Source organism: Tursiops truncatus, chromosome 3 (assembly GCF_011762595.2).
Source record: "Tursiops truncatus isolate mTurTru1 chromosome 3, mTurTru1.mat.Y, whole genome shotgun sequence".
NCBI classification, from domain to species: domain Eukaryota; kingdom Metazoa; phylum Chordata; class Mammalia; order Artiodactyla; family Delphinidae; genus Tursiops; species Tursiops truncatus.
The window spans coordinates 158489920-158513653 of record NC_047036.1 but is presented as its reverse complement, the minus strand read 5'-3'; the positions used below and the strand labels follow the sequence as shown (position 1 = coordinate 158513653).

The window sequence follows — 23734 nt, the reverse complement described above, 5'->3', positions numbered from 1 at the left end:
ACTCCCATTAATCCTCCCACCTGTCTTTGAAGGGCAGTGATAATCATCATCCTCTTTTTCCCAAGAAGCAAACAGGCTTAGAGAAGGGGAAGCCCCATGACCTGTCAATGGCAGAGTGAGGATCAAACCCATTTCTGCTTAACTCCAAGCCCCGCAGACTTCACCCACTGCCTCTATCTCCCACTGGTGAGCAAGGGCTGCCATGAGCCTCATTCTCCTGGAGACTCCACGCGTCTCTAAGTTCGCAGGACTCCCATTGTGCCGTGAGGCCAAAAGAGCAAGAATGAATCAGACAAGCCATCAGGGTTCTTTCACAACAAATTTATTTGCTGACCCTTCACGCTGAGCCTTGATGGACATGCAAAAGGAGGAATTTGGGGGCCCTACAGCCTCAGGACCCACCTAACTCCAAGGCATCACCAGATCAAGGCACTTTCCCAATAGCTGGGCAACACCTGGAACCCCAACAATCCCACACCACTCTGACACAGCTGCAGGCTGATGCCCTGAGCATGCTCTCAGCATCGTGTACAAAGGGCAGCCCCAAGCTGGCCTGGTCTGGGCCCCAACCCCATCTGAGACTGGCCATGCCCAACCCACCTACCCTCTCAGATGTCCTGGTGACCTAGGCTGAGATGAAGATGGCCAGGAGGGGTGCTCAGCTCCCATCCCCCTCGCACACCCTGAATCAAGTTCCCAGCCTGTCTAGCAGCAGCACAAGGTTTGGCACATAGTAGGCATGTGTTTGTTGAATGACTCAGTGAGCAGCAATGAAGGATGACAGCATGAGGGAGGTCTCATGGAGCTTCCCAGGTCCAACCGTGAGTTCTTGGAGCCCCTGGACAGAGCCAGATCTTGGAACCCCTGACCAGCCAGCTGCATTTCTTTGGTTTAGGAACAACCTGAAGCCAAGGATGAGAACAAGCCTTCCCCACCCTCCATGCTCTCAAGTCTGGCTTAGACATGTCTCCTGAAGGCCTCCTTTGTGCCAAGTAACTTGTGGGGTTCTCCAGTCCACAAACACAAAAGATCTAAAATGCAAAGCCATTTTTACGCACAATGAACATCCACCAAGGCCTCCCCTCCTACATTGTGCTTCTGAGCTTAGAAATCTGGTTCACGTCCAGCCTCACATCAGCCCCTGCATACAGAATGGGGTGAGGGGCCACTATATAGATGGGGCACGCGAGGCTCAGAGCAGGAGGCAACTTGCCCAGGGATGCCCAGGAGAAGTCGGCAAGAAGAGACGTGGAAATCACAGCAGCTACCTTACAGCAGACCCTTAGTATAACGTCCGTCAAATGAGTGAGCCTCAACATGGCTTGAAATTCTTTTGGAGTCAAGGTGTAATTTTAGAGGAAATAATAGAACCAAGAACATAACGGCCAGGGTTTCCGGCTGGAGCTGCTGCTGGGATTCTGTGAACTCTCCCCCCCACAAAAGCTGTAACTCTATGGGGACCTGGCAGAAAGAGGAAGGGACCCCCCCATTCCTACAAATGCCCTTCACCCCCATATCTCATTTAACCCCCGCATCAGCCCTGGAGGGGGGGCTAATGGCTCCAATTTGTAGATGGCGAAGTAGAGGCCTGGAGAGGGGAGAACTGAGCCCAGGTCCTGGGTCTGGGTCCTCTCCTTGGTGCCCTGAATGCCCCCAGGGCTGCCCTCTAATCTGCCTTCTTGGTTTTTTTCTTCCTGGAGCCCTCACTCAGCTCCTCCTTGGACTTGGTGGGCAGGGCTGAGTGCGAGGGGCCGGGCCCACTGCCGCCCTGGGATCCACCGTGGTTGTCATGGTGATGGTCGCTCCCCCAGGCCGACCCAAACAGCACAGGGCAGATGTAGCCTTCCAGAACATCAAAAGGGGAACTGTGGGAGTGAGTGGCCATCAGGAACACCTGAGGTGGTGTGGCAGAGGGACAGGAGAGGCAGCAGAGCCAGAGGGAGGATGAGGCAGAAGCAAAGTGGGGGGTTGGGGGGGAAAAAGGGAGAAGGTCAGCCAGGTGAAGGGCAGAGGTAGCCCAGACCCAGCCTTCTGGCTGCATGCACCCCTAAGAAGGTGACCAAGTGTCCTGGGTTTTCTGGGAGGCGAGATTTTAGTGCTAAAAACCCAGGCACACCAAGACAGTTGGTCACCTTTTCCCCAGGAGTATCCCACACACACACCTGGGCTCAGAGAGGAGCTGTGTTTGGCTTGGGGTCGCTCACTCCCTTTCCCTATGCGATGGCCTGTGGTCCCTTCCCGGGGAGCCAGCAGCGAAGTCCCTCAGCTCCACGGGGAGGGAAGAGTGCAGGGCCCCAGAAGACCTTTCCTGGGTAGGGGGTGACCCTAACTCAAGGCCTGAGGGTCAGACCAGCACCATTCCTGGTCCAGCCCGCTCTCCATGCCCGAGGCACAAGGCCCTGATACTCCAAACAGACTCCGTACACTCCTGCCCCCATCTTGGCCTTTGCCCCTGCTGGGCCCTTTGCCTGGAAGACCTTGTTCTGCTCACCGCCATCCCCACCTGCTGGACACTAATCTTCTCATACCCTTCTCCCATGCATGAACCTACTGACAAGCTCCCCACCCCTTGACCTTAGGGCTGTCCTTTCCCCAGACACTCAAGGCCATGAGTCTAAGCTCCCTAACCTCAGCCTGGGAGGTTTGGGTCGGCGTCAGGACAGGAAGGCTTACCTTACAGGATACCATGAACATGGTGAAGATGAAGATGAGGCTGGCTTTGGACACTGGGAGCCAGCGGGTCTGCTGGAGGGTAAAGAGGATGGCTCCGTACAGGCTGGCCTTGGTGGGGCTGGAGGAGGTAGCTGTGGTTACTGGGAGGTTCTGCATGGCTCAGGCCTCTGTACCACTGTCCCAGGCCCCCTTCTCTGCCCACCCCTGCTGGTCCCAGCACCCATCCCAGCTTCTCCAGAGTGCATGGTGGGAAGGTGCCCATGTGACATGGATGACGGGGGATCTCCCTGTACAGTAAAGAGCTACCTTGGCCCCAAAAGAGGTCTCTCCTTTTCCCTGCTCCTGGAAGGTATCCATTAAGCCCTGGGAATGTCCTGCCTGATAGGAGTGTCTTTGTTTACCTGGGGATTTGGGGTCATACCAGATGGTAATGGTGTGATTTAGGGTGGGGTCTTGGGCCACATGGTATCCGCTGAACCTCTGGAGGGACTGGAGACTGAGGTCAGCCATGCAGGCAGTCAGCTATGTCTGTGTGACCAAGCCCCAGTAAAGTCCCTGAACACCAAGGCTCAGGGGAGCACTACTGGTTGGCAATCTTCAACGCATACGGTCACGCATGGATGCTGGGAGAAACAGGTGCTGTCCACACAGTTCCACTGAGAAATGACAGTTTGAAGCTTGCGCCTGGTCTCTCCCTGGATGCTGCCCCACGTCTTTACCTTTGCCAATTTTCATCTGTAATAAACTATAATCCTAAGTATAATGGCTTGGCCAAGCGCTATGGGTCCTTCTAGCAAATTGTCAGACCTGAGGGTGGTCTTGGGGATTTCTGAACAGTGCACTCCCCCAGAAGGTGAGATTACAACACACAGTTCTTCTTAATTTTCCTTTTCTTCCTTGAAGAATAGGCTTCCGATATTTTGACTTGTTGCAGAAGACAGACCAGTGACTTCTGTTTCTGAAGTCTGTCGCTCACTGCACATACTTCATGATGATAATTCGACCTGATATTTCCAAAGCACGTACCAGGAGCCAGGGTCAGAGGGTTATGTGTGTGAGGGCGCCTTCACACTCAGCTGATGAGGCAGAAATAGAATCTGAGAGGGGAAGCCACTTGCCCTCTTAGTAGCAAGGGACACAACGGTCTGAGCCCCCATTTCCCTGTCCATGAGCTGAGTGTGGGAACAGACCTCTCATGGGCATAAAGTGAGATAAAGTTATGTTTTCCAACATATGAAATGGAAGCTAGTTTTCATTGGCATATGGGTGAGCCTTTTAATGTCGTCATATTTTAATGGCAACAGCGTTATTGTAGATTGGGAGAAAATTTAACTAGCTTGAACCTTTAGGTCTTTTAAAAATGTATTAGGCTAAACGCCCTGTGGGGTCCTGGGTGGAGTCCTGTATGTTGCCATCTGGCCCTGCCCAATGTTCCCCACTTAGCCGCAGCCACACTCTTCACCCACGCTCTGTGTTCTACATCCTGAATCCCTCACTTCCCACCCACAATCTGTACCCTGACCCCACAGAACCAGGCAGAATCGTTGCTCTTTTTCTGACTTGAGAGTTGGCAGAGGTGCTGGCCTCTGTCCAGAAGCTCCCTCTTTGCCAGAAAACTCTTATTCACTCTTCAAAACCCAAATCAAGTGTCTCATCACCCTGCAACGTTGCCTGCCCCTGTCCCCTAGGTAGTGTTAGGGCTCTACCTCCGGGGTCCCCCAGCCATGGCCTCTGGAAGCTTCTGAAAGGAGAATCAGGGGCTGAGACTTCCAAGTTACCAGAAGTATCCAACCCAGGGTCAGGCCCAGGGAATAGGGAGGATGGGATACTCACAAGGACATGTGCAGAATCTCGTTGGTCTCTGGCTTCCAGACCCCTCGGAGCAGCTGCTCAAAGTTGGACATGAGGGCGACACCAGAGCCTATGGGACAGGGTACTTCTAAACAAGCCCGCCACCTCCAGCTCCCTGTTCTTGGCTGAATTCCCAAGGAAGCAGCTTCTTTGCTTCTGGAGTCTCCTCCAGAGGGATACTGAGCCTGGGGTGTATGATCATCAGTTGCAGGTGGGGGAATTGAGGCCCAGAGAGGGGACAGTCTTGCTGAGGGTCACACAGCACATTTGGAGCAAAACCAGCATGAAGTAATCGAGGTCATATCCCACCTGCAAGGTATGTCTTGGACAAATCTGGGTTGTCTGCCCTGATGCTCCCAATCCAGGACCCTGAGCTGTGCATGAGGCTTCCAGAGGGCTCCCCACCCCCAGCCTCTCTTCTCTCTGGGTTCTGAGCTTTCAACCTTTTTCAAGCCACTTGCCCTCTGGAAGGCATGTCATACCCCTGGGGAATTTGCTCTGTAGTACAGGCTTCCTGGAGAGAGAATGAGACCCATGTCAAGATTTCTGGTTAAATTTCTAGAAGAATCTTCCCATTTACCCCAAACGTATTGGCTAAAGAGGCTTGGACGCCCACTCCAGGAGTGGTTGTGCTAACTGGGATGCCTGATAGGCACCACTGGACCAGGGGTTTGCATCTTGGATGACTTTGCCCCCAAGGAAGCATTTGGCAGTATCTGTAGACATTTTTGATTGTCACAACTGGGGAGGGGGCTGCTACTGGCAACTAATGGGTTGAAGCTAGGGATGCTCCTCAACATCTTATGATGCACAGGACAGCCCCCACCAAAGAGCATGATCCAGCCCTAAATGTCAGTGGTACTGAGGACACTCTGACACAATGGATGATGATTCTAGACCCAGGCATTTGGGGGGTACCCACTTTGGTGAGCAGGAAGCAGAGATTCGGTGCCCAGTGGCGTTTAGCACCTGCTCAAGCCTTCTTTCCCTGCCTTCCTTTTACTCCTTGGTCCACCACTGCAACTGTTACTGTTGAATTATCTATTTCTCCTTTAACTTCCCTCTACTTTTGCTTTATGTATTTGGGTGCTCTGTTTTTAGGTGCGTATATGTTTATAATGGTTATATCTTCTTAGTGGAGTGACCCAACATTATATACTGTCCCTCTATATTTTTAGTAATATTTTTTTGTCTCAAAGTCTATCTTGGTCTACCTCTTAGCATAAATGGAGGAGGATAAAAAGGAGGGCTCCAAAGCTGTTAGGAGAGTGGATGTTGAATTCAGAGGACTTGGAGTCAAACCCAGCTGTGTCCCCATAGCCATGTGACCTTGGGCATGTCATTTCATTTCCCTCCTCTGTAAAAAGAGATGATGTTAGCCTTCTCCTAAAGGAGAGTCTTAAGGATCAAATGAGAAAAGATGCACAAAGGCCTCAACTCAAAACTTGCCCCGGGTCAGGGATCTTAACCTGGAGTCTATGAACCCAGACAGGAAACAGAATTACATCTTCGTTGTCACATCCCTCACTGAAATCCAGCCTTTCTTTCCATCATGAAGGGAGGCAGTTACCTCAGCAGGATTTGCAAGTCTGTGATTCTGTCACCAACAGAATTCATGGATGTTTTTCTTTTCACATTCCCATTGTTGCAGATGGTGGTTTCAAAATATCATTTGTGCTCAACACCACTTCAAAAGTCTGAGAGTTACTAGGAGCCACTGTAAGGTCTGCTATTTAATCACTAGGAAAGATGGATAAAGCTACTACAGCATATTTTTTTAAATTTATAACTACTTTAAAATAATAGGCTTCCTTTATTCTCCTATATAGTTTACTTTATGCATTTAAAAAACAGAAAAGGGTCTGTAGGCTTTACTGGGCCGATAAAAGGGCTGTAGTCCACAAAGCGTAAGAACCTCTGTAGTTACAGGGGTATGATTTCCTCTCTAGGAGGCATTTGGCAATGTCTAGAGACAATTTAGGTTGTCACACTGGTAGGTGCTACAGGCGTCTAGTGGGTGGAGGCCAGGGACGCTGCTCAACATCCTACGATGCACAGGATGGCCTCCACCACAGAGAATGGTCCAGCCCCAAACGTCAGTAGGGCCACAGTTGAGAAATCCTGCTCTAGAGACATCAGCTGTCATTGCTTCGTTGTCCTATTTACCTTTGATAGTTAAATTTCTGGAAGAATCTTCTCATTTACCCTAAAGGTGTCTACTGATGAGGAGGCTGTCCTGACATCCCTTAGCCCAGAGCAATGGCTGTGCCAGCTGGGGTGCCCGGTATGTCCCACTGAACAGGGGTTCTCAACTGGGGTGCTTTTCCATTGTTCTCATCATGGTCCTGTTTACCTTTGACCCAGCCAGTGGCGATCATGACGAACCACCCGTGGTGGTAGTGGTGATGCGCGTGATGGATGCCCACGGCGATCTTGCGGACTCTCACCACCTCCTTCATGGCCACGAAGATGAGTTTCACCGGCAGGAAGCAGACACACTTGTAAAAGAGGTCCAAGGGGCAGAAGAAAATCAAGTACCTTTGGGGAGAGAATGCCAAGCCTCAGGGGGAGACAGACCCTGGGGCCCCTTGGAGATGAGGTTGTGTCCAGACCCTCGCTCTCACTTGCCGGGCTTAGGACAGCTGGGCAGTGGAAAGTGGTGGGTCAGGACCACTGTGGAGGTTGTGCTGGTGGGTTCTAGTTCCTCCAGCCTCCCGCCTCCCCAATCCCAGGTGGCAGGGTCACCCTGCCCGCCTGCTCTGCTCTCTCACATCCCGCCAGACCAGTGATTCTTACCAGACTGCTGAGGCCAGCAGGATGCTGGAGTTGTTGCTGAAGTAGTCGACCGGGGGTTCCCCGAGGAGCAGATCAGCCAGGATGTAACTCCCGAAGCAATGCAGCATGGCACACAGCCAGGATGCCATGGGGTGGCGCCGGGACAGCTCGACTGCTCCTGAGGGGCATGGGGCATCCCCCACCATCACCAGGGCATCTGGGACATGCTTCACCCGTTATGCCCTCTGTTCAGCCCATCCTAATTCAGCTGCCCTCAGAGAGTGCCCACCCAATGCCTTGCAGTTTGCCCATTTCAGAGGAAGAACCAAGGCTCAGAGAGGGTGCACACATGTCTGAGGTCACACAGAGAGAAGGCAGAACCAGGCTGGGGCTCTTTCCTCCAAGCTCAGAGAGGTGGCAATAACAATAACACCAGCTCATTAGCAAGCATTCCCAGGTCTCAGACACTGGGTTTAGCATTTATAGGAAGGACATTAAATCTTCATTGATAACTGCAGCCATGTGATCACTCTTATTATCCCCATGAGGAGACTGAAGCTTGAAGAGACAGGACAACACGCAGTCGGGAAAGCTTTGACGCGGCTACTCCTGCCTTGGGCTGATGCCAAGATCCCTATAAGCTTATACCTGTACTTTTGGTCTCTCCTTATTTAAAAAATTTTTGTGTGCATGGTAAAATATACATAAAATGTACCACTCTAAGGTGGCATTAAGCACATTCATGTTATTGTGCAACCATCCCCATCATCCATCTCCAGAGCTTTTCACCTTGCAAAACTGAAACTCTGTCCTCATTAAACACTGACTCAGACTTCCCTGGTGGCGCAGTGGTTAAGAATCCGCCTGCCAATGCAGGGAACACAGGTTCAAGCCCCGGTCTGGGAAGATCCCACATGCCATGGAGCAAATAAGCCCGTGTGCCACAACTACTGAGCCTGCGCTCTAGAGCCCATGTGCCACAACTACTGAGCCTGCGCTCTAGAGCCCGTGCACCACAACTACTGAAGCCCGTGCACCTAGAGCCGGTGCTCAGCAACAAGGGAAGCCACCACAGTGAGAAGCCCGTGCACTGAAACGAAGAGTAGTCCCCGCACGCTGCAACTAGAGGTAGCCCACGTGCAGCAACAAAGACCCAACGCAGCCAAAAAAACCGCTAACTCTCCATTCCTCCTTCATTCCAGTCCCTGACGCCTACCACTCTACTTTCTGTCTCTATGAACCTGACTACTTTATAGACCTCATGTAAGTGGCATCATACAGTATTTGTTGTTTTATGACTGGATTCTTTCACTTAGCATAATGTCCTCAAAGTTCATCCATGTCATAAGATGTGTCCGAATTTTCTCCTTTTTAAGGCTAAATAATATTCCATTGGATGGATCTACCACATTCTACATATCCATTCAGCCATCAGTGGACATTTGGGTTGCTTACACCTTTTGGTTATTGAGAACAGTGCTGCTAAGAACATGAACATACAAATATCTGCACGAGTTCCTGCTTTCAATTCTTTTGGGTATATTCCAGATGTGGAATTGCTGGATCAAATGTTAATTCCATTTTTAATTTTTTGAGAAACTTCCATACTGTTTTCCACAGCAACTGCCCCATTTTACATTCCCATCAGTAATGCACAAGGGTTCCAACCTTTCCACCTCCTCAGCAATACTTGTTGTTTTCTGTTTTTTAGGAATAGCTATGCTGATGGGTATGAGGTGATATCTCATTGTGGTTTTGATTTGCATTTCCCTAGTGATCAGTGATATTCAGTACTTTTTCATGTGCTTATTGGTCATTCCTATATCTTTTTTGGGGAAATGTCTATTCAAGTCTTTTGTGTATTTTTTAAAAAATTGGGTTGTCCTTCTGTTGTTAAGTTGTGCTCTTATGGAGAATGTTCATTTGCTGAGTAAAGAGCTTTGGTTGGCCCCAGATAGGAAGGCACAGAAGAAATTTGAAAGGTGGAGCTGAAGAGCTCCGGAGCCCTATCTTGCTGGGGGAGAGCCATCAGTGCAGAGGGAAGTCACCAGGTATTGGTACCGAAGGGGACAGTGCAGGGCATGCCCACATGTGAGGAACGGTGTAGAAAGAGCAATGAGCAAAGCTGAATAATGGAGTCCTTGAAGGCAGAATTAAACTAACAGGGTGAGGAGGGAGAGAGGGCATCCCATGCTAGCAGCATGGAAGGAACAAAGACACAAGAAAAAATGGCCAAGCACAAATGCCACTTCCTCCAGGAAGGCTTCCTTGCTCTACTGAGCCCTTCACTCCCGACTCTGGGCTCTCACCACTATGTGGACTCCACCCCATTTTTGGTCTTAGTACTTTATTCAATTTTTCACATAGAAAAACAGAAAGTAGACTAATTGTTGCTTAGGGCTGGAGGGGATGGGGGAGATGGGAGGGTAAAAGCTAGAGGATCCAGCTTGGAGGAGATAGTTGCACAATTCTGTGAATATACTAAAAACCAGTGAATGGGATGATTTAAATGGGTGAATTGGGTGGTGTATGAATTACATCTCCGTAAAGCTGTTAAAAAATAAAAGGATAACAAAGAAAAAAATGTAACAGTTCACAGTTTCTGCAACTGAGGATAAACATTCATAAATGATACTAAATTGAGTCTTCTTATAAACCCAAGGCAAGAAAATGCAAAACACTGGACTAACTTAGCGAACAGAAATAGGGACCCCACACCTAAGGAAGATGGCTCAGTGCATCGGTTTCCAACTTGGGTGTACATCCGTTACCTGGGGACTTTACAAACACCTGATGCCTGTTTCCCATCCCAGAGGGTCTCGGTTTGTCGGTGTGGGATGTGGCTGGGCTTGTGGATTTTTTTAATGCTCCTAGGTGATTCCTTTGTGCAACAAAGTTGAGCACCACAGAGATAGGGGAATGAACTGGCCCACGTCCTGACATCCTGCAGCCTTGATAACCCAAGACCTCCATGGTCTGAGAGGATGGGCTCCCAAGAGCAATGGTTTTCAAACTGTGTTCCTGGGAACCGTGAGGGTTTGCAGGGGCAAAGGAGAAACCGAGCAAGTATGTCCTGGGTCTTCCTCCCCTGTTTCAACCAGAGCACAACTTCGTTTACTGCTTCATCTCAGAGTTCGGCATAAGATTTTGTTTGAAAAGGAGAATCTGGTATTCACACAGGCGTGCATGCAAATATTCATAGCAGCTTTATTTGTAAACAACCCAAATGGCTTCAATGGGTGAATGGATAAACAAACCATGGTACATCTGTACCATGGAATACTACTCAGTAACGAAAAAGGAATAAACCAGGGATACACAAAACAACCCAGACAGATCTCAACGGTGTGACGCTCAGCGAAAACTGCCAATCTCAGAAGGTTACATACTGCGTATGATTCCATTTATATAACATTCTCCAAGTGACAAAACCATAGTGATGAGTGGCAGCGAGCAGATCAGTGGTTACCAGGGGTTAGGGTTCAAAGGAAGATCTAACTATAGAGGGGCATCACAGGGGAGTTTCTTTGGAGTGTCAGAACCATTCTGTAATCCTGATCGTGGTGGTGGTTACTCCAATCTACACATGTGATAAAATTTCAAAGGACAGTATTTTTTAAAGTGCATGTAAAAACAGCTGAATAAAGTCTGTAGTTGGTGTTAATGGTATTATTCTGACGCCAATTTTCATGTTTAAATAATGAGCTACCATTAGGTAAGATGCTGTCATTGGGGGAAGCTCGGTGAAGGGGACTTGAAAACTCTTTGCTCCATTTTTGCAACTTCTGGGACTCCCCTGGTGGTCCAGTGGTTAGGACTCAGCACTTTCACTGCCAGGGGTTCAATCCCTGGTTGGGGAATTAAGATCCTGCAAGCTGTGGCATGGCCACAGGAAAAAAAAAAAAGAACCCATTTTTGCAATTTCTTATGAGTCTTAAACTCTTTCAAGATAAACTGTATTTTAAGATCCCAAATTAAAATGAAGGCAGGGGGTCTAGTTCTTTAAAAACACGTTTACAAAAAACACTAGAGGTACAGGATTAATGTCTATTAGTCAAATACACTTTATACTACACACTTAAGTCTTTTGTATGTTTTTTTTTAAAACATCTTTATTAGAGTATAATTGCTTTACAATGGTGTGTCAGTTTCTGCTTTATAACAAAGTGAATCAGTTATACATATACATATGTCCCCATATCTCTTCCCTCTTGCATCTCCCTCCCTCCCACCCTCCCTATCCTACCCCTCTGGGTGGTCAGAAGCACGAGCTGATCTCCCTGTGCTATGCGGCTGCTTCCCACTAGCTATCTATTTTACGTTTGGTAGTGTGTATGTGTCCATGCCACTCTCTCACTTTGTCCCAGCTTACCCTTCCCCCTCCCCATATCCTCAAGTCCATTCTCTAGTAGATCTGCATCTTAAGACAATAGTAGCATAAAGATAGAACCTAACTATCTCAAAAGATTCAAAAGGAAGAAATGGACAAATTCTTTTGAATCTTTTGAGATAGTTAGGTTCTATCTTTATGCTACTATTGTCCTAATCTTCTAGAGCCACACCCCTGAGTTGGAACCTGGGTGTCTCCTGGTGTGACAACTTATTTCATCATTTGATTCCTTCCCTCCCCCACTAGTTTCATCTTCCAGAGAATGAATTTAGAATTAAGTCATAAGACACAGCTACTTAGCTCTCACAGCCAGAGCTGGTACCAATGACTCTATTTTTTAAGTTTTATTTTAAATTTTATTTTATTGAAATATAGTTGATTTACCATATTGTGTTAATTTCTGCTATACAGCAAAGTGATTCAGTTATACATATATAAACATTATTTTTTACATTCTTTCCCATTATGGCTTATCACAGGATATTGAATATACTTCCCTGTGCTATATATGCTATACAGTAGGACCTTGCTGTTTATCATCCTATATATAACAGTTTGCGTCTGTTAATTCCAAACTCCCACACCTTCCCTTCCCCCACCCCCCACCACCGCCCCGCCAACCACAAGTCTGTTCTCTACATCTGTCTTTTTCTGTTTTGTAGATAAGTTCATTTGTGTCATATTTTAGATTCTACATGTAAGTGATATCATATGGTATTTGTCTTTCTCATTCTGACTTACTTTGCTTAGTATGATAATCTCTAGGTCCATCCCTGTTGCTGAAAATGGCATTATTTCATTCTTTTTTATGGCCAAGTAGTATTCCCCAGTGCCTCTCTTTAATAAACAATTTACTTAATCCAATGAAAACTCTACTCAGTGTGGATGTGAGATGACAAGCTTACAATATGTAATCTATTAGTCAAAAGGCTAATCAAAAGAAATAATTAGTTCAGGTTTTGGGAGTTTGGGGGGAAAGTTTCTCTTTGTTTCTAGAGATCGGATGCCTTTTGTCTCTAAAGTGTCGAGTCTGAACGCTTGGCCTCTTTATGCTGTGTACTAAGTGTGAAGCTACTGACATAAATACCTGATATACTATTGATACACTCAACAAGTTGACTTGATCTTAATCCTTTCGTGAGTACAGGGACCTTATCAGTCTTATCTGCTGCTGAACCACCCCCTTCCCCTGACCCCGTGTGCTTGGCACTGTGCCTGATACATGGTAGTTACTCAATAAATAATTGTTAGTGAAAGAACTATCCACATGGAGGTTACATTCCAGCAAATGTGGACTGAACACTCCTAGGCACTGAGGTTGTGTTGGGCACTTTTGGTTACATTATAACAACAACTTCCCCTGCTCCCTTTATTTATTGAGTTACTTCTTTTTTTTTTAATTGAGTTACTATTGTGTCCCAGGCAACTACATACCTTCACACCATCCTCAAGGCTTCAGCGTCAGAGCCCAGGCTTTCAACCACAGGTAATGTAGGGATCAATGTCCCTGCTTATAGTGAGTTATAGGAGGGACACCCCCCACCCCCAATTCATGTCCTTCAAAACCTCATTTGGAATAGGGTCTTTGCAGATGCAAATAAGGTAAGGCTCTCGAGATGAGATCATCCTGGAGCATCTGGGTATGTCCTGAATCCAATGAGAGTGTTCTTATAAAAGACAAAAAAAGGAGACACAGACACAAAGAAGAAGGTGTTGTAAGTTGAACTCACAAGAAGATATGTTTAAGTCCTAACCCTTGGTATCTGTGAATGTGACCTTATTTGGAAATAGGGTCTTTGCAGATGTAATTAAGTTAAGATGAGGTCATTAGGTGGGCCTTAATCCAATGTCTGGTGTTCCTTATAAGAGGAGACATATCACAGGGAAGAAGGCCAAATAAACAAGGAGGTAGAGACTATAGGGATGCATCTACAAGCCATGGAACCCAAGGATGCTAGCCACCTCCAGAAGCTAGGAAGAGGCATAGAAAGATTCCTTCCTAGAACCATCAGAGAGAACATGGCCCTGCTGACACCTTGATTTTGCATTACTAGCTTCCAGAACGGTGAGACAATAAATTTCCGTTTTAAGCCACTCAGTTTGTGGTACTTCATTATGGCAGCCAAAGGAAATTCATACAGATGGCGATATGAAGACAGAAGCAAAGACTGGAGTAATGTATGTAGAAGCCAAGGAATGCCAAGGATTGCCGGAAGACACCAGAAACCAGGAAAGAGGCATGGAAGCATCCTCCCCTAGAGCCTCCAGAAGGAACCAGACACCTTGACTTTGAACTCTGGCCTTCAGAACTGTGGAGAATAAATTTCTGTTGTTCTAAGCCCTCTAGTTTGTGGTCATTTGTTATGGCAGCCCTAGGAAATTAACATAGCATCAGACAGATGAGGCAACAGAGTCTCCCCAAGGTCAGTGGCTTACCCAAGATCACCCAGGCATTCAGTGAGTGTTTTTGAGCTCTGACCACGTGCTGGGCTCTTGCTAGGCACTGGGGATGCAGCTATAAGCAAGAGCTGGTTCAGGCATTACCTTTGTGGGGCCCACAGTGTGGTAGAGAGGCAACGTGGTTAAATAATCCCACAAATGAAGGTTAAACCTCATAAGGGAGAGACACATGGTGCTTTGAAGGGTTTAATTGGGGAACTGTCCCAGCTGAGGAGGTCAGACTTCATTTAGGAAGTGGCACTTAAGCTGAGATCTGAACAATGAGCAGGGATTTCCTAGAGGACGGGGGTGGAGGGGTGAAGATGATCCAGGCAAAGGGAGAGCATGGGAGAAGGTGGAAGGGGGAGGAGAGAGGAAACCTAAGGGCTAAGGGGCACTCAATGCCAGATATACTGGTCAGGTCGGCATGGGCTGGATATCCAGCAAAGCAAGTGACCAAGCCAGGGCCACACAGACCCCACACCTTTCAACATGGCATCCAAGCCTCTTTCCTGGGTTTGATGTCCAATGTTCTAAGCCCGTGTTGGGGAAAGAAACATGAAGTCTACTGTACTCCATAGAGGGAGCTGCCTTCTTCTCAAATCTGTCAACCTCACAGAGAAGTGGGGAGGGGACTATCTGCCCCTCCTCCAGAGGGAAAAAGCCCAGGTTTCCCTTGTACACACACAGTTGGGAGGGTCAACAGGCATAACCAGCTTGGAGGCAATCTGACAATACTGAGGAAGCCAGAAGCTGTGAGTCGCCTGTGCTCCAGCAATTCTGCTCCTCACTGTTTGCTCAAAAGAAACTAGTGCATGTGGGCAAAGAGACACGGGGAGGGGGATTTCACTGCCATACTGTGACAACAGGAGAAAAGTGGAGTCTACTGTTTCTTAGTGAGGGAGTAGAGTCACGCAAAATGGAATATCGCAGAGGAGATATATAAAAATGAATTAGATCCGGGCTCCTCACCCTCAGCACTGCTGATGTATGGGGCAGAATCATTCTCTGCTGCAGTGGGGGCCATCCTGTGCACTGCAGCATGTCAAGCAACATCCCTGGCCTCCACTCATTGGAGGCTAGTAGCCCACCCCCACCCTGGTTGTGACAACCAAAAATGTCTCCAGATATTACCAAGTATCCCCTGAGAACAAATTCCCTTCTGGCTGAGAACCCCTGCTCTAGATGTATCAACATGGATAAAATCCCATAACGTTATTGCTGAGTCAAAAGGTTAGATTGCAAAATGATTATGTTTATGTATATTTTATGTATATATGTAAAACAACACAAAATGCTCCATGCAGTTCATAGATACATAAACGGTGGTAAAGGTATACATAGAGGCATGGGAAGAATATAGGCTGCCTTTAGGGCAGTGGTCACATCTAGAGAGGGAGGGAGAGGAACAGATGGGGTTAGCTCTGCCTGCCACTATTTCTTTAAAAAAACAACAACAAAAAAACCCATATCTGAAGCAAATCTACGTTCACATCTGGTAAGTCTGTGTACGGCGAGAGTACGGAGGTGTCAGTGGGGATAGTTATTCTGTATGTTTGAAATATTTAATCACCGTAACTGCAAAAAAACAAGGGTGCCCTTAAAGCTGATAAGCAAGAAGGACTTGGGGTACTCTCCCGCCTCATCACACTAGGCTCCACAGTCTGTACCAAGCCCCCTCATGGGCCCCTCACTGCCTGCCCCCTCTCTGATGGCTGTGGATGGGGGTCCAGGAACAGGAGGTCTCATAGCCTAGGGTAGGCAGCATGGTACCGTGCTGCCCTATGCACAAGAACCCATCACTAGGTTCTGGAAGACTCATGCTCATGTTCACAGCAGCACTAGTCACAGTTGCCAAAAGGTGGAAATAACCCAAATGTCCATCAACAGATGAATGGATAAACTAAATGTGGTCCATCCACACAATGGAATACAAGTCAGCCTTAAAGAGGAATGAAGTTCTGATACACGCTACAACATGATGAACCTCAAAAACATGCTAAGTGAAAGGCGCCAAAGACAAAAGGCCACATAACGTATGATCCCATTTTTATGAAATGTCCAGGACAGGCAAATCCATAGAGACAGAAAGCAGATTAATGGTTGCCAGGGACTGGGGGAGGGGGGAATGGGGAGTGACTGCTAATAGGGAGAGGGCTTCCTTTGGAAGTGATAAAAATGTTCTTGAACTTATACATTACATATAGGTGGGATCATAAGACATGGCCGTTGGCATCTAGCTTCTTTCACTGAGCACAATATTTTCAAGGGTAATATTCATTTTCACTGCTGTATAGTATTCCATCATAGGAACAGATTGCAAGTTATTTATCCACTTTCTTGCATATACATTTTATAATCAGGAAACACGTCTCATAAAAGTTGTTTCAGAGTAAGTCAGCAACATTCTTCCCTTTCTCTTTACCACCCCCATTGACTAACCACGTGTTCTTGGACAAATCATTGTTTTCTTTCTCCAGCTCTTTCCTTCTGTCAGGTGGGAACCCTAATCCCTTCTTTGCCCAACTCCTAGTAGAGGTTGGAATCAAATTTTCCCCCCTCAGTCTCACCCTGGAGTCACAAGCCCAAAGCGCATCTTCTCCCCGCCCTCGAGGTTATCCTGAGTCTCAACATCTACCAAGTTCCTCCATTATGAAGCCGAATGCTCTCTTTTCTCCTCTGGGGCATCTATTTAAAACGCCGCCAGCTGAGAGTTAATCCTTTAGAGCAGCTGGTGGGTCCTACAGGGGCCGGGTCAGGTGAGGCACCCATGTTTTGCAGAAATGGATACCTCTGCAACTAAAAATAACCCCCAGGGGTTGAATTCTTTCCAGGGTCTTTCTTGTGCCCTCTGGGACCATAAGGCCAGGGAGGGTGGGGGTGGGGATGGGAGCCTGGGTTTTGCGGGAACAAAGTAGGCTCCTCACTATGAGTGAGGCCTGGTAGAAAAGTCACACGCCTGGGTTTTGGCTCTGCTGTTCACTCTGGCATGGCTTTGGGCAAATAACCGCCCCTCGCCCCCTCTCCCCCGCAAGCCTGTTTCCTCTGTTGTCAAAGGGAGAATGAAAGCACTCCCTCCACCAAGTTATATTGACGATTCAATGCTCTGCGTATTATCATCATTATGCATTTTTTTTTAATTGAAGGGAATTCCCTGGTGGTCCAGTGGTTAGGACTCCGTGTTTTCACTGCCAAGGGCCTGGGTTCGATCCCTGGTTGGGGAACTAAGATCCCACAAGCTGCGTGGTGTGGCCATATAAATAAATAAAATAAAAAATTGAAGTTTAGTTGATTTACAATATTGTGTTAATTTCAGGTGTACAGCAAAGTGATTCAGTTATACGTTGTCTGTGTATACTTTTTCAGTCTTTTCCATTATAGGTTATTACAAGATATTGAATATAGTTCCCTGTGCTATACAGTAAACCCTTGTTGTTTATTTTATATACCGTAGTGTGTATCTGTTACTCCCATACTCTTAATTTATACCTGCCCCCCTTCCCCTTGGGCAACCACAATTTTGTTTTCTACGTCTGTGAACTTCTTTTCATTATCAATACCCTCCCAGCAACCCTAGAAGGACGGGATGAGTCTACCCATTGCTACAGATGAGAAGACTGAGGCTGGTGGGGATGTCCTGCCCCAAGGATCCACAGCAAGGCAGTGGTCAAGAAACTGCCCCCTGGCTCTTTCCCTTTGCCATGCTTCTTTTTGGTTTCTCTTGCTGAGTACTTGGGGCAGCACCCAGAAGCAGCAGAATGTGGGTTTCAATTCCAGGTTTGCCACCAAAGCACTCCCCTCTCACTGGGTGAGTTTGGTTGCTCACTCCCCTACCTGGGCCTCAGTTTAGTCATGTGTAGAATGAGGATGCTGTCTAGAGTGACCAACTGTCCTGGTTTGCTTGGGGCTGAGGGGTTTCTGGGACTTTGGGTGCTTGTCTTGGGCGAATGTGGGCGAGTTGGTCACCCGGCACTATCATTCATTTCAGAGGGCATCTGCGAAGATGAAAAGAAATTGCTTAGTGTTTAACAATTATATGAGAGTTATTTCTGGAACTGAACTGAAATGGAAAGTACCTGTGGGTGGAAATTTTAGTGGATGGACTTATAAAAATCAGGTCTGCCTAAGGAGGAAGGAAGAAACCCCTATCAGGACCCTCCTTCTGACCTGTGATGGGCTCCACAACATTCCCTCTCTGGGGGTCGGTGTCCTGTCTGTGGATGGCCAGGAAGTGCTAGAAGGTTTCCCAGGGCACCTTTAGCACTGCTGCCATTCTGCGCTATTTAGTGTGAGGTCCAAACATAGGAAGTGTGTTCACAGAGTTTCTCTAAGAAAGTCACCCTCTCCCAAGCCTCTGTGCTCAGCTCTCTTCCTCAGTTTCCCCCACTGTAAAATGGAATAGTAGCCCCTCCTCAAAAGGCTGGAGGGTGAGCAGTCCCCAACCCTCAAAAAGCTTATAGTTCAAACCAGAGATCAAGGAACAGTTCTCTTTGGCTCCCACCGTAGTTTTTAAATGTTCAAACTGCAACCAACATGTCTTTCAATAGGTGAATAATTAAACCATGGAACACCTGTATCGTGCAGTATTATTCAGCACTAAAAAGAAATGAGCTACCAAGCCACGAAAAGACATAGGGGAGCTTTAAATGTATCTTGCTAAGTGAAAGAAGCCAGTCTGAAAAGGCTACATACTGTATGATTCCAACTCTATGACATTCTGGAAAAGGCAGAACTATGAAGACAGTGAAAAGATCAGAAGTTGTCAGGGGTTTGGGGAGGGAAAAGGGGGGGGTGGCATGAATAGGCAGAGCTTCAGGGTAGTGAAACTATTCTGCATGATACTACAATGATGGATACATGTCATTATACGCTTGTTAAAATCCATAAAACGTACAACACAAAGGAACCCTTATGTCAACTGCAGAGTTTAGTTGATAATGATGTTGATAATACCTGATAATAATGGTAATAGGACAATAATGGTGTTGACAATAATGTTTGTTCATGGACCATAGCAAATGTTTCCACTCTGGTGCAGAATGTTGATGGTGGTGGAGGCTGTGTGGGAGGTTGGTGTGGGTGGGTAGTCAAAGTATATGGAAACTACTTTCAGTTTAACTTTGCTGTGGATCTAAACTGCTCTAAAAAACTGTCTATTAATTTTAAAAAAGAAAAGACATGTTCAAATAGCTAACATATAAACATAGGGAGCTACAAATCACATTTCTAGCTTCCCTTGAAAAATTAGTTCTGCTGGTTCTAGCCCCAATCAGGGAGAGATGCACATGGCTGGATCTCACCTGGGGACGGTCCTCACCTGGCTGTCTTATTGTTTTCCATATATGACCTGCCTGGCCCTTGGAAGCATTAGGGCTTGAGACTCAGTCTAGATCAGTGAGTCTTAAGTGGGGGTAAGTGTGTCCCCCCGCAGGGACACCAGCAATGCCTGAGGACATTTTTTTTTCACTTTTTTCTTTTTTTTATGGCCCCACCACATGGCTTGTGGGACCTTAGTTCCCCGACCAGGGATTGAACCCAGGCCCTCAGCAGTGAGAGCGCGGAGTCCCAACAACTGGACTGCCAGGAAATTCCCTGGGGACATTTTTGTTTGTCACAGCTGGGGTATGCTCATGGCATCTAGTGGGTTGAGGCCAGGGATGCTGCAAAACATCCTGAAATTCACAGGACGGCCCCTGCCACAGAGAATAATGATCTGTCTCTGTCATTAGTGTTGAGGTTGGGAAACACTGGTGCAGAGCTGGTTCTCATCTGGGGAACTTTAAAAAATACTGATGATGGTACCACGCCCTGCGATTCTGATTCTAATGATAAAGGGGTGCTACCTGGACAACAAGAGTCTTAAAAGCTCCCCAGGTGACTCTAATGTGTAGCCATACTTGAGAACCACTGGTCTGGAAGGCTCTTTGCATGGGTCAGGGCTTAAGGTAGCCAGGATTGTCATTTAATCATTCATTCACTCATTCCTTCAATCATGCCGCCAGCATCCACTACTTCTTTATTTCTTCTTGCATAGAGCTAAGGGTCCTAGAGGTGAGCCAGACCTGGCCCTCCCTTTCCTATTAAGGAGCTCCAGCCTCTTTTAGCCCATCATTTCTCAAACATTAGTATGCTTACAGGGATCTTGTTCAAATGCAGAGTCTGTTTTAGCAGGTCTTGGTGGGGAGCCTGGCATTCTGCATTTCTTAACCAGGGGCCACAGATGCTGTTCACCTGAGGACCACACTTTGTGCTTCATCCTCATTCAGGATTCTCACAAAAGCCTGACCCAGAAAATGCCTGCATCCTGGAAAACACATTGCCCCATGCCTTACAAATAATTCTACTACCTCTCACAAGTGCCTTAGATCTGACTACTGACAAAGTTCTCAACAGATCTTCACAATAGCCAGGAAAGGGAGTCCAGGATTATTTTACCAATGAACCCATTTCACAGATGAGCAAACTGAAGCTCATGTAAGCAAAGCAACCAGCCTGGTGTTTACTCACTGTGAGAAGCAGAACTGACTCCCAATTTGAAGATTATTCCTTAAAGCCAGCTTGGCTCTCAGGTTCACAAAATTCTTAATTTCTGTACAAGGGGTCACACATATTCTGTAACTGGTCCTGCAATCAGCACACAGATTCTGAGAAGAAACTTTTAGAGAGGCTTAGCAGGAATACCAAACTGGGGGACTAACAGCTAAGTCCAATGCTTCCCTTTTCTAAGGGTAGGCAAGTACCCCAGAGCAATCGCAGTGATTCTTGGGATCAAGCAGACCGGGGTTCGAATTCCAAGGCTGTCATCTACCAGCCCTGGGACCACAGGCTCATTGTGTATGTAAATTAGCTTAGCCTCTATTTCCTATTTCCCCAGTTATGAAAGGAGGGAGCTGAATGTTGATCAGACCAGGGGGTTCTCAACCTTGACAGCATATAGCATCCTTGGGGGAGGGGAGCTTGAAACACGAGCATGCCAGGGCCCTATCCCAGATATTCTGATTCTATTGGTCTGGAGTGGAGATGAGATGGGGGTTTAAGAACCCCCAGGAGCCTCTAATGTGCTGCTGGGGTTCAGAACCACTGAACCCTTTCAGCCTTCAGGAACCTTCAGGCTGCAGTCCTTCAAGTTCAGGTGATTTACTCTGTGACTCCAGCAGAAATATCCCAACCCCTCTGCATGCTCCCAGCCAGCCCAGAGACCTCTTTCCTTCCGAGACTTGTGTCCTACATCCCTACTGGGCTGCTGCCCTTCACAATTTTCGATTTCCCAATGTGTGCTAGGTTCTGTACTTGCCCACGGGACTGGCCTGAGCCACCAGGAATTCATCTGCAGACAGGAAATACAGCCCCATGTTCAGGCTAAGATAATACAAAGCTTATTTTGCTTTGCAAAGTAACTGCTTTTCAGAAGAGCCTTTAAAGAAATAGACTCTGGCATGTGGACGAGCTAAAATAAAATGGAACAAAAACACTTGCCAGGCAGAGTTTGATCTTATTTGCATAAGACTGTGCATTTACATCCGTAACTACAGGGGTATAAATGCAGAGAAGTGAGGTCTGGAATGGTGGCCACCATGTCAACTGTAACTATCCCCTTTTTCCTTTGGGCTTTTCAGTTCGTTTTTCTTTCTTTTTTAAATATACACAAACACCTATTTTTATCATCTTTTAAAAAGCTACTTCCAGAGAATATAGTGATAATTTACATCTAAGTGCGAGAAAAGATCACAAAGTTTCGGGTGATTGGTCTTTTCTAAAGCTAAATTCTACTGTCCATTTAGTTTGCTGGTGTGCTAGAATTATTAAAATACTAGGAGACGAACAAGAAACACTCCCAGAACCTTGTATAAAAATAGAATGCATTCTAAGGAAGCCATTTACCATCATTTAAAAAAATCGTTCAAAAAAAAAAAAAAAATCCAAGAAGCTGGGTTTTCCCCCCAGCGATTCTCCATGAGGGTCTGGAGCTGGTGGGAGGAGGCTGACCCCAAATCATCCTGCCCTAGGGCCAGTACTGCTCAGTAAGTGAAAAGGATCCCGGCCAGACCTGGAAGAATTCCCTCTGGGCTCCGAGATCCAGCAGAGCCTTGGCCCAGGGAAAGGGAGAGGAGGTTGCCCCAGGGCCACAGCGGGGAAGGGGCACCGGTGTCACTTTCTCTGAACCTGATCACAGCTCCCAGCACTGCCGGCCCTTATATAGACACTCAGCTGCCGTTCTGGCTCCCCGCTCCAAGGGCAAGGAGGGAGGTCACGGCTGCGGGCAGCTAGGACGTCTGGCCAGGCCAGCAGAGCCGACCCGCCTGCGCCCTCACCACGACCTACGCCCCTCGCCCAAGTTCCTGCGACCGTACCCTGCTCGGACCCCTGACCTTCTCTCCCTGCATCCTCCCCAGCACCTGTTCCCTCTCCTCTGAGCAATCACATTCCTTTCCTTTCCTCCAGCCTGCATCTGCTTCCCCTCCCCCAGCGCCACAATCTCAGGAGCTTCTCTCCTTGCCCTCTCTCTTGTCTCTCCCCTCTGTCCGGCCCCGTATGGGAGAACCCCATGATCCCAGCACCTGCCTGTTTCCCCAAACCGGTCCCTGGGACTGTTCCCCCACGATTCAGGCCTTTCCCCTTCTCCAGACCCCTGGGTAAACCGCCGTCCCTCGCCCCGGAATGCCAGTCCTCTCCAGCCTCCGGCCCTGGCTCACCTGGCTCATACTTGAGGTAGAGAATGGAGACGATGAAGTAGCTAAGGTCGAAGACAGGAAAGAGGGGCACCCGCGAGAAGCTGAGCGCAAGCTCGCCCAGGCTCAGCGCCGAGAGCAGCTCCATGGCGCCCGCCGGGTCCCACCCCAGCCCCCGGCCCGGTGAGTCCAGTCGCCTGCAACTGCGCCCCCCCGCCGCTGGACCCGCCCCCGCCCGCCAGGCGCCGCCCCCAACCCTGCCCCCGCGGGAGAGGAGGGGCGACCGCTGGCTGGCCTTGGGGCGGGTGGTGGGACCCTCCAGTCCCATGGAGGCCGGTCGGTCCAATGTCCCACACTGTCCCTCGGGCCATCACGACCCCATTCAGCCCAGCCAGGCGGGGTGCGGGGTCCCCGTGGAGTGTGAGTTGGACAGGGGATCTGTCCTTGGAGGGGGGCGGGATCCGTTCCCCACGGAGCCCACCCAGGCGGGACGGACCAATTAGGACCGCGTTCCTGTGGGGCTGATCAGGACCCAAGTCCTCTGTGGAGCCCTTGGATCCGGACCTCCATCCCCCGTGGGACCAGATCAGTTGTGAACCACATACTCCCGTGCCCCATAGGGTCCATTCGGTCAGGACCCCCGTCCTCTATCGAGCTGTCATGATCCCAGCCCTCTGTAAATCATGACTTCTGTGCCGCGCAAGGAATCCCGTCCTCCTAGGGAACCGCTCAGTCGGGACCCCCGCCCCGGGTAGTGCCTGCCTAGTGGGGATCCCGCCTTCCGTGGGGCCCAGGAGGAGGCCCTTTTGGAATGCAACAGTCGGGGCGTCCATGCCCGGTAGAGCCCACTGCATCAGGACTCATTCCCCTATGCATTTCAGTGATCAGGGCGCACCGTTTCTCTAGAAGCCGCATCCGAGAGCCCAGCCCAGCAGAA

General features: G+C 48.2%; 1 protein-coding gene across 1 annotated transcript; it reads right to left on the bottom strand.

Annotated features, from left to right (window-relative positions):
* Window positions 1-306: 306 nt before the first annotated feature.
* Window positions 307-23017, bottom strand: TMEM38A (transmembrane protein 38A). Its single transcript, XM_033853851.2, has 6 exons — window positions 22822-23017; window positions 7321-7477; window positions 6878-7062; window positions 4507-4594; window positions 2674-2791; window positions 307-1894 (listed from the first exon to the last, which is right to left on the bottom strand). The coding sequence occupies exons 1-6, from the start codon at window positions 22943-22945 to the stop codon at window positions 1667-1669; spliced, it is 900 nt and encodes a 299-aa protein (XP_033709742.1). The 5' UTR covers window positions 22946-23017; the 3' UTR covers window positions 307-1666.
* Window positions 23018-23734: the final 717 nt, after the last annotated feature.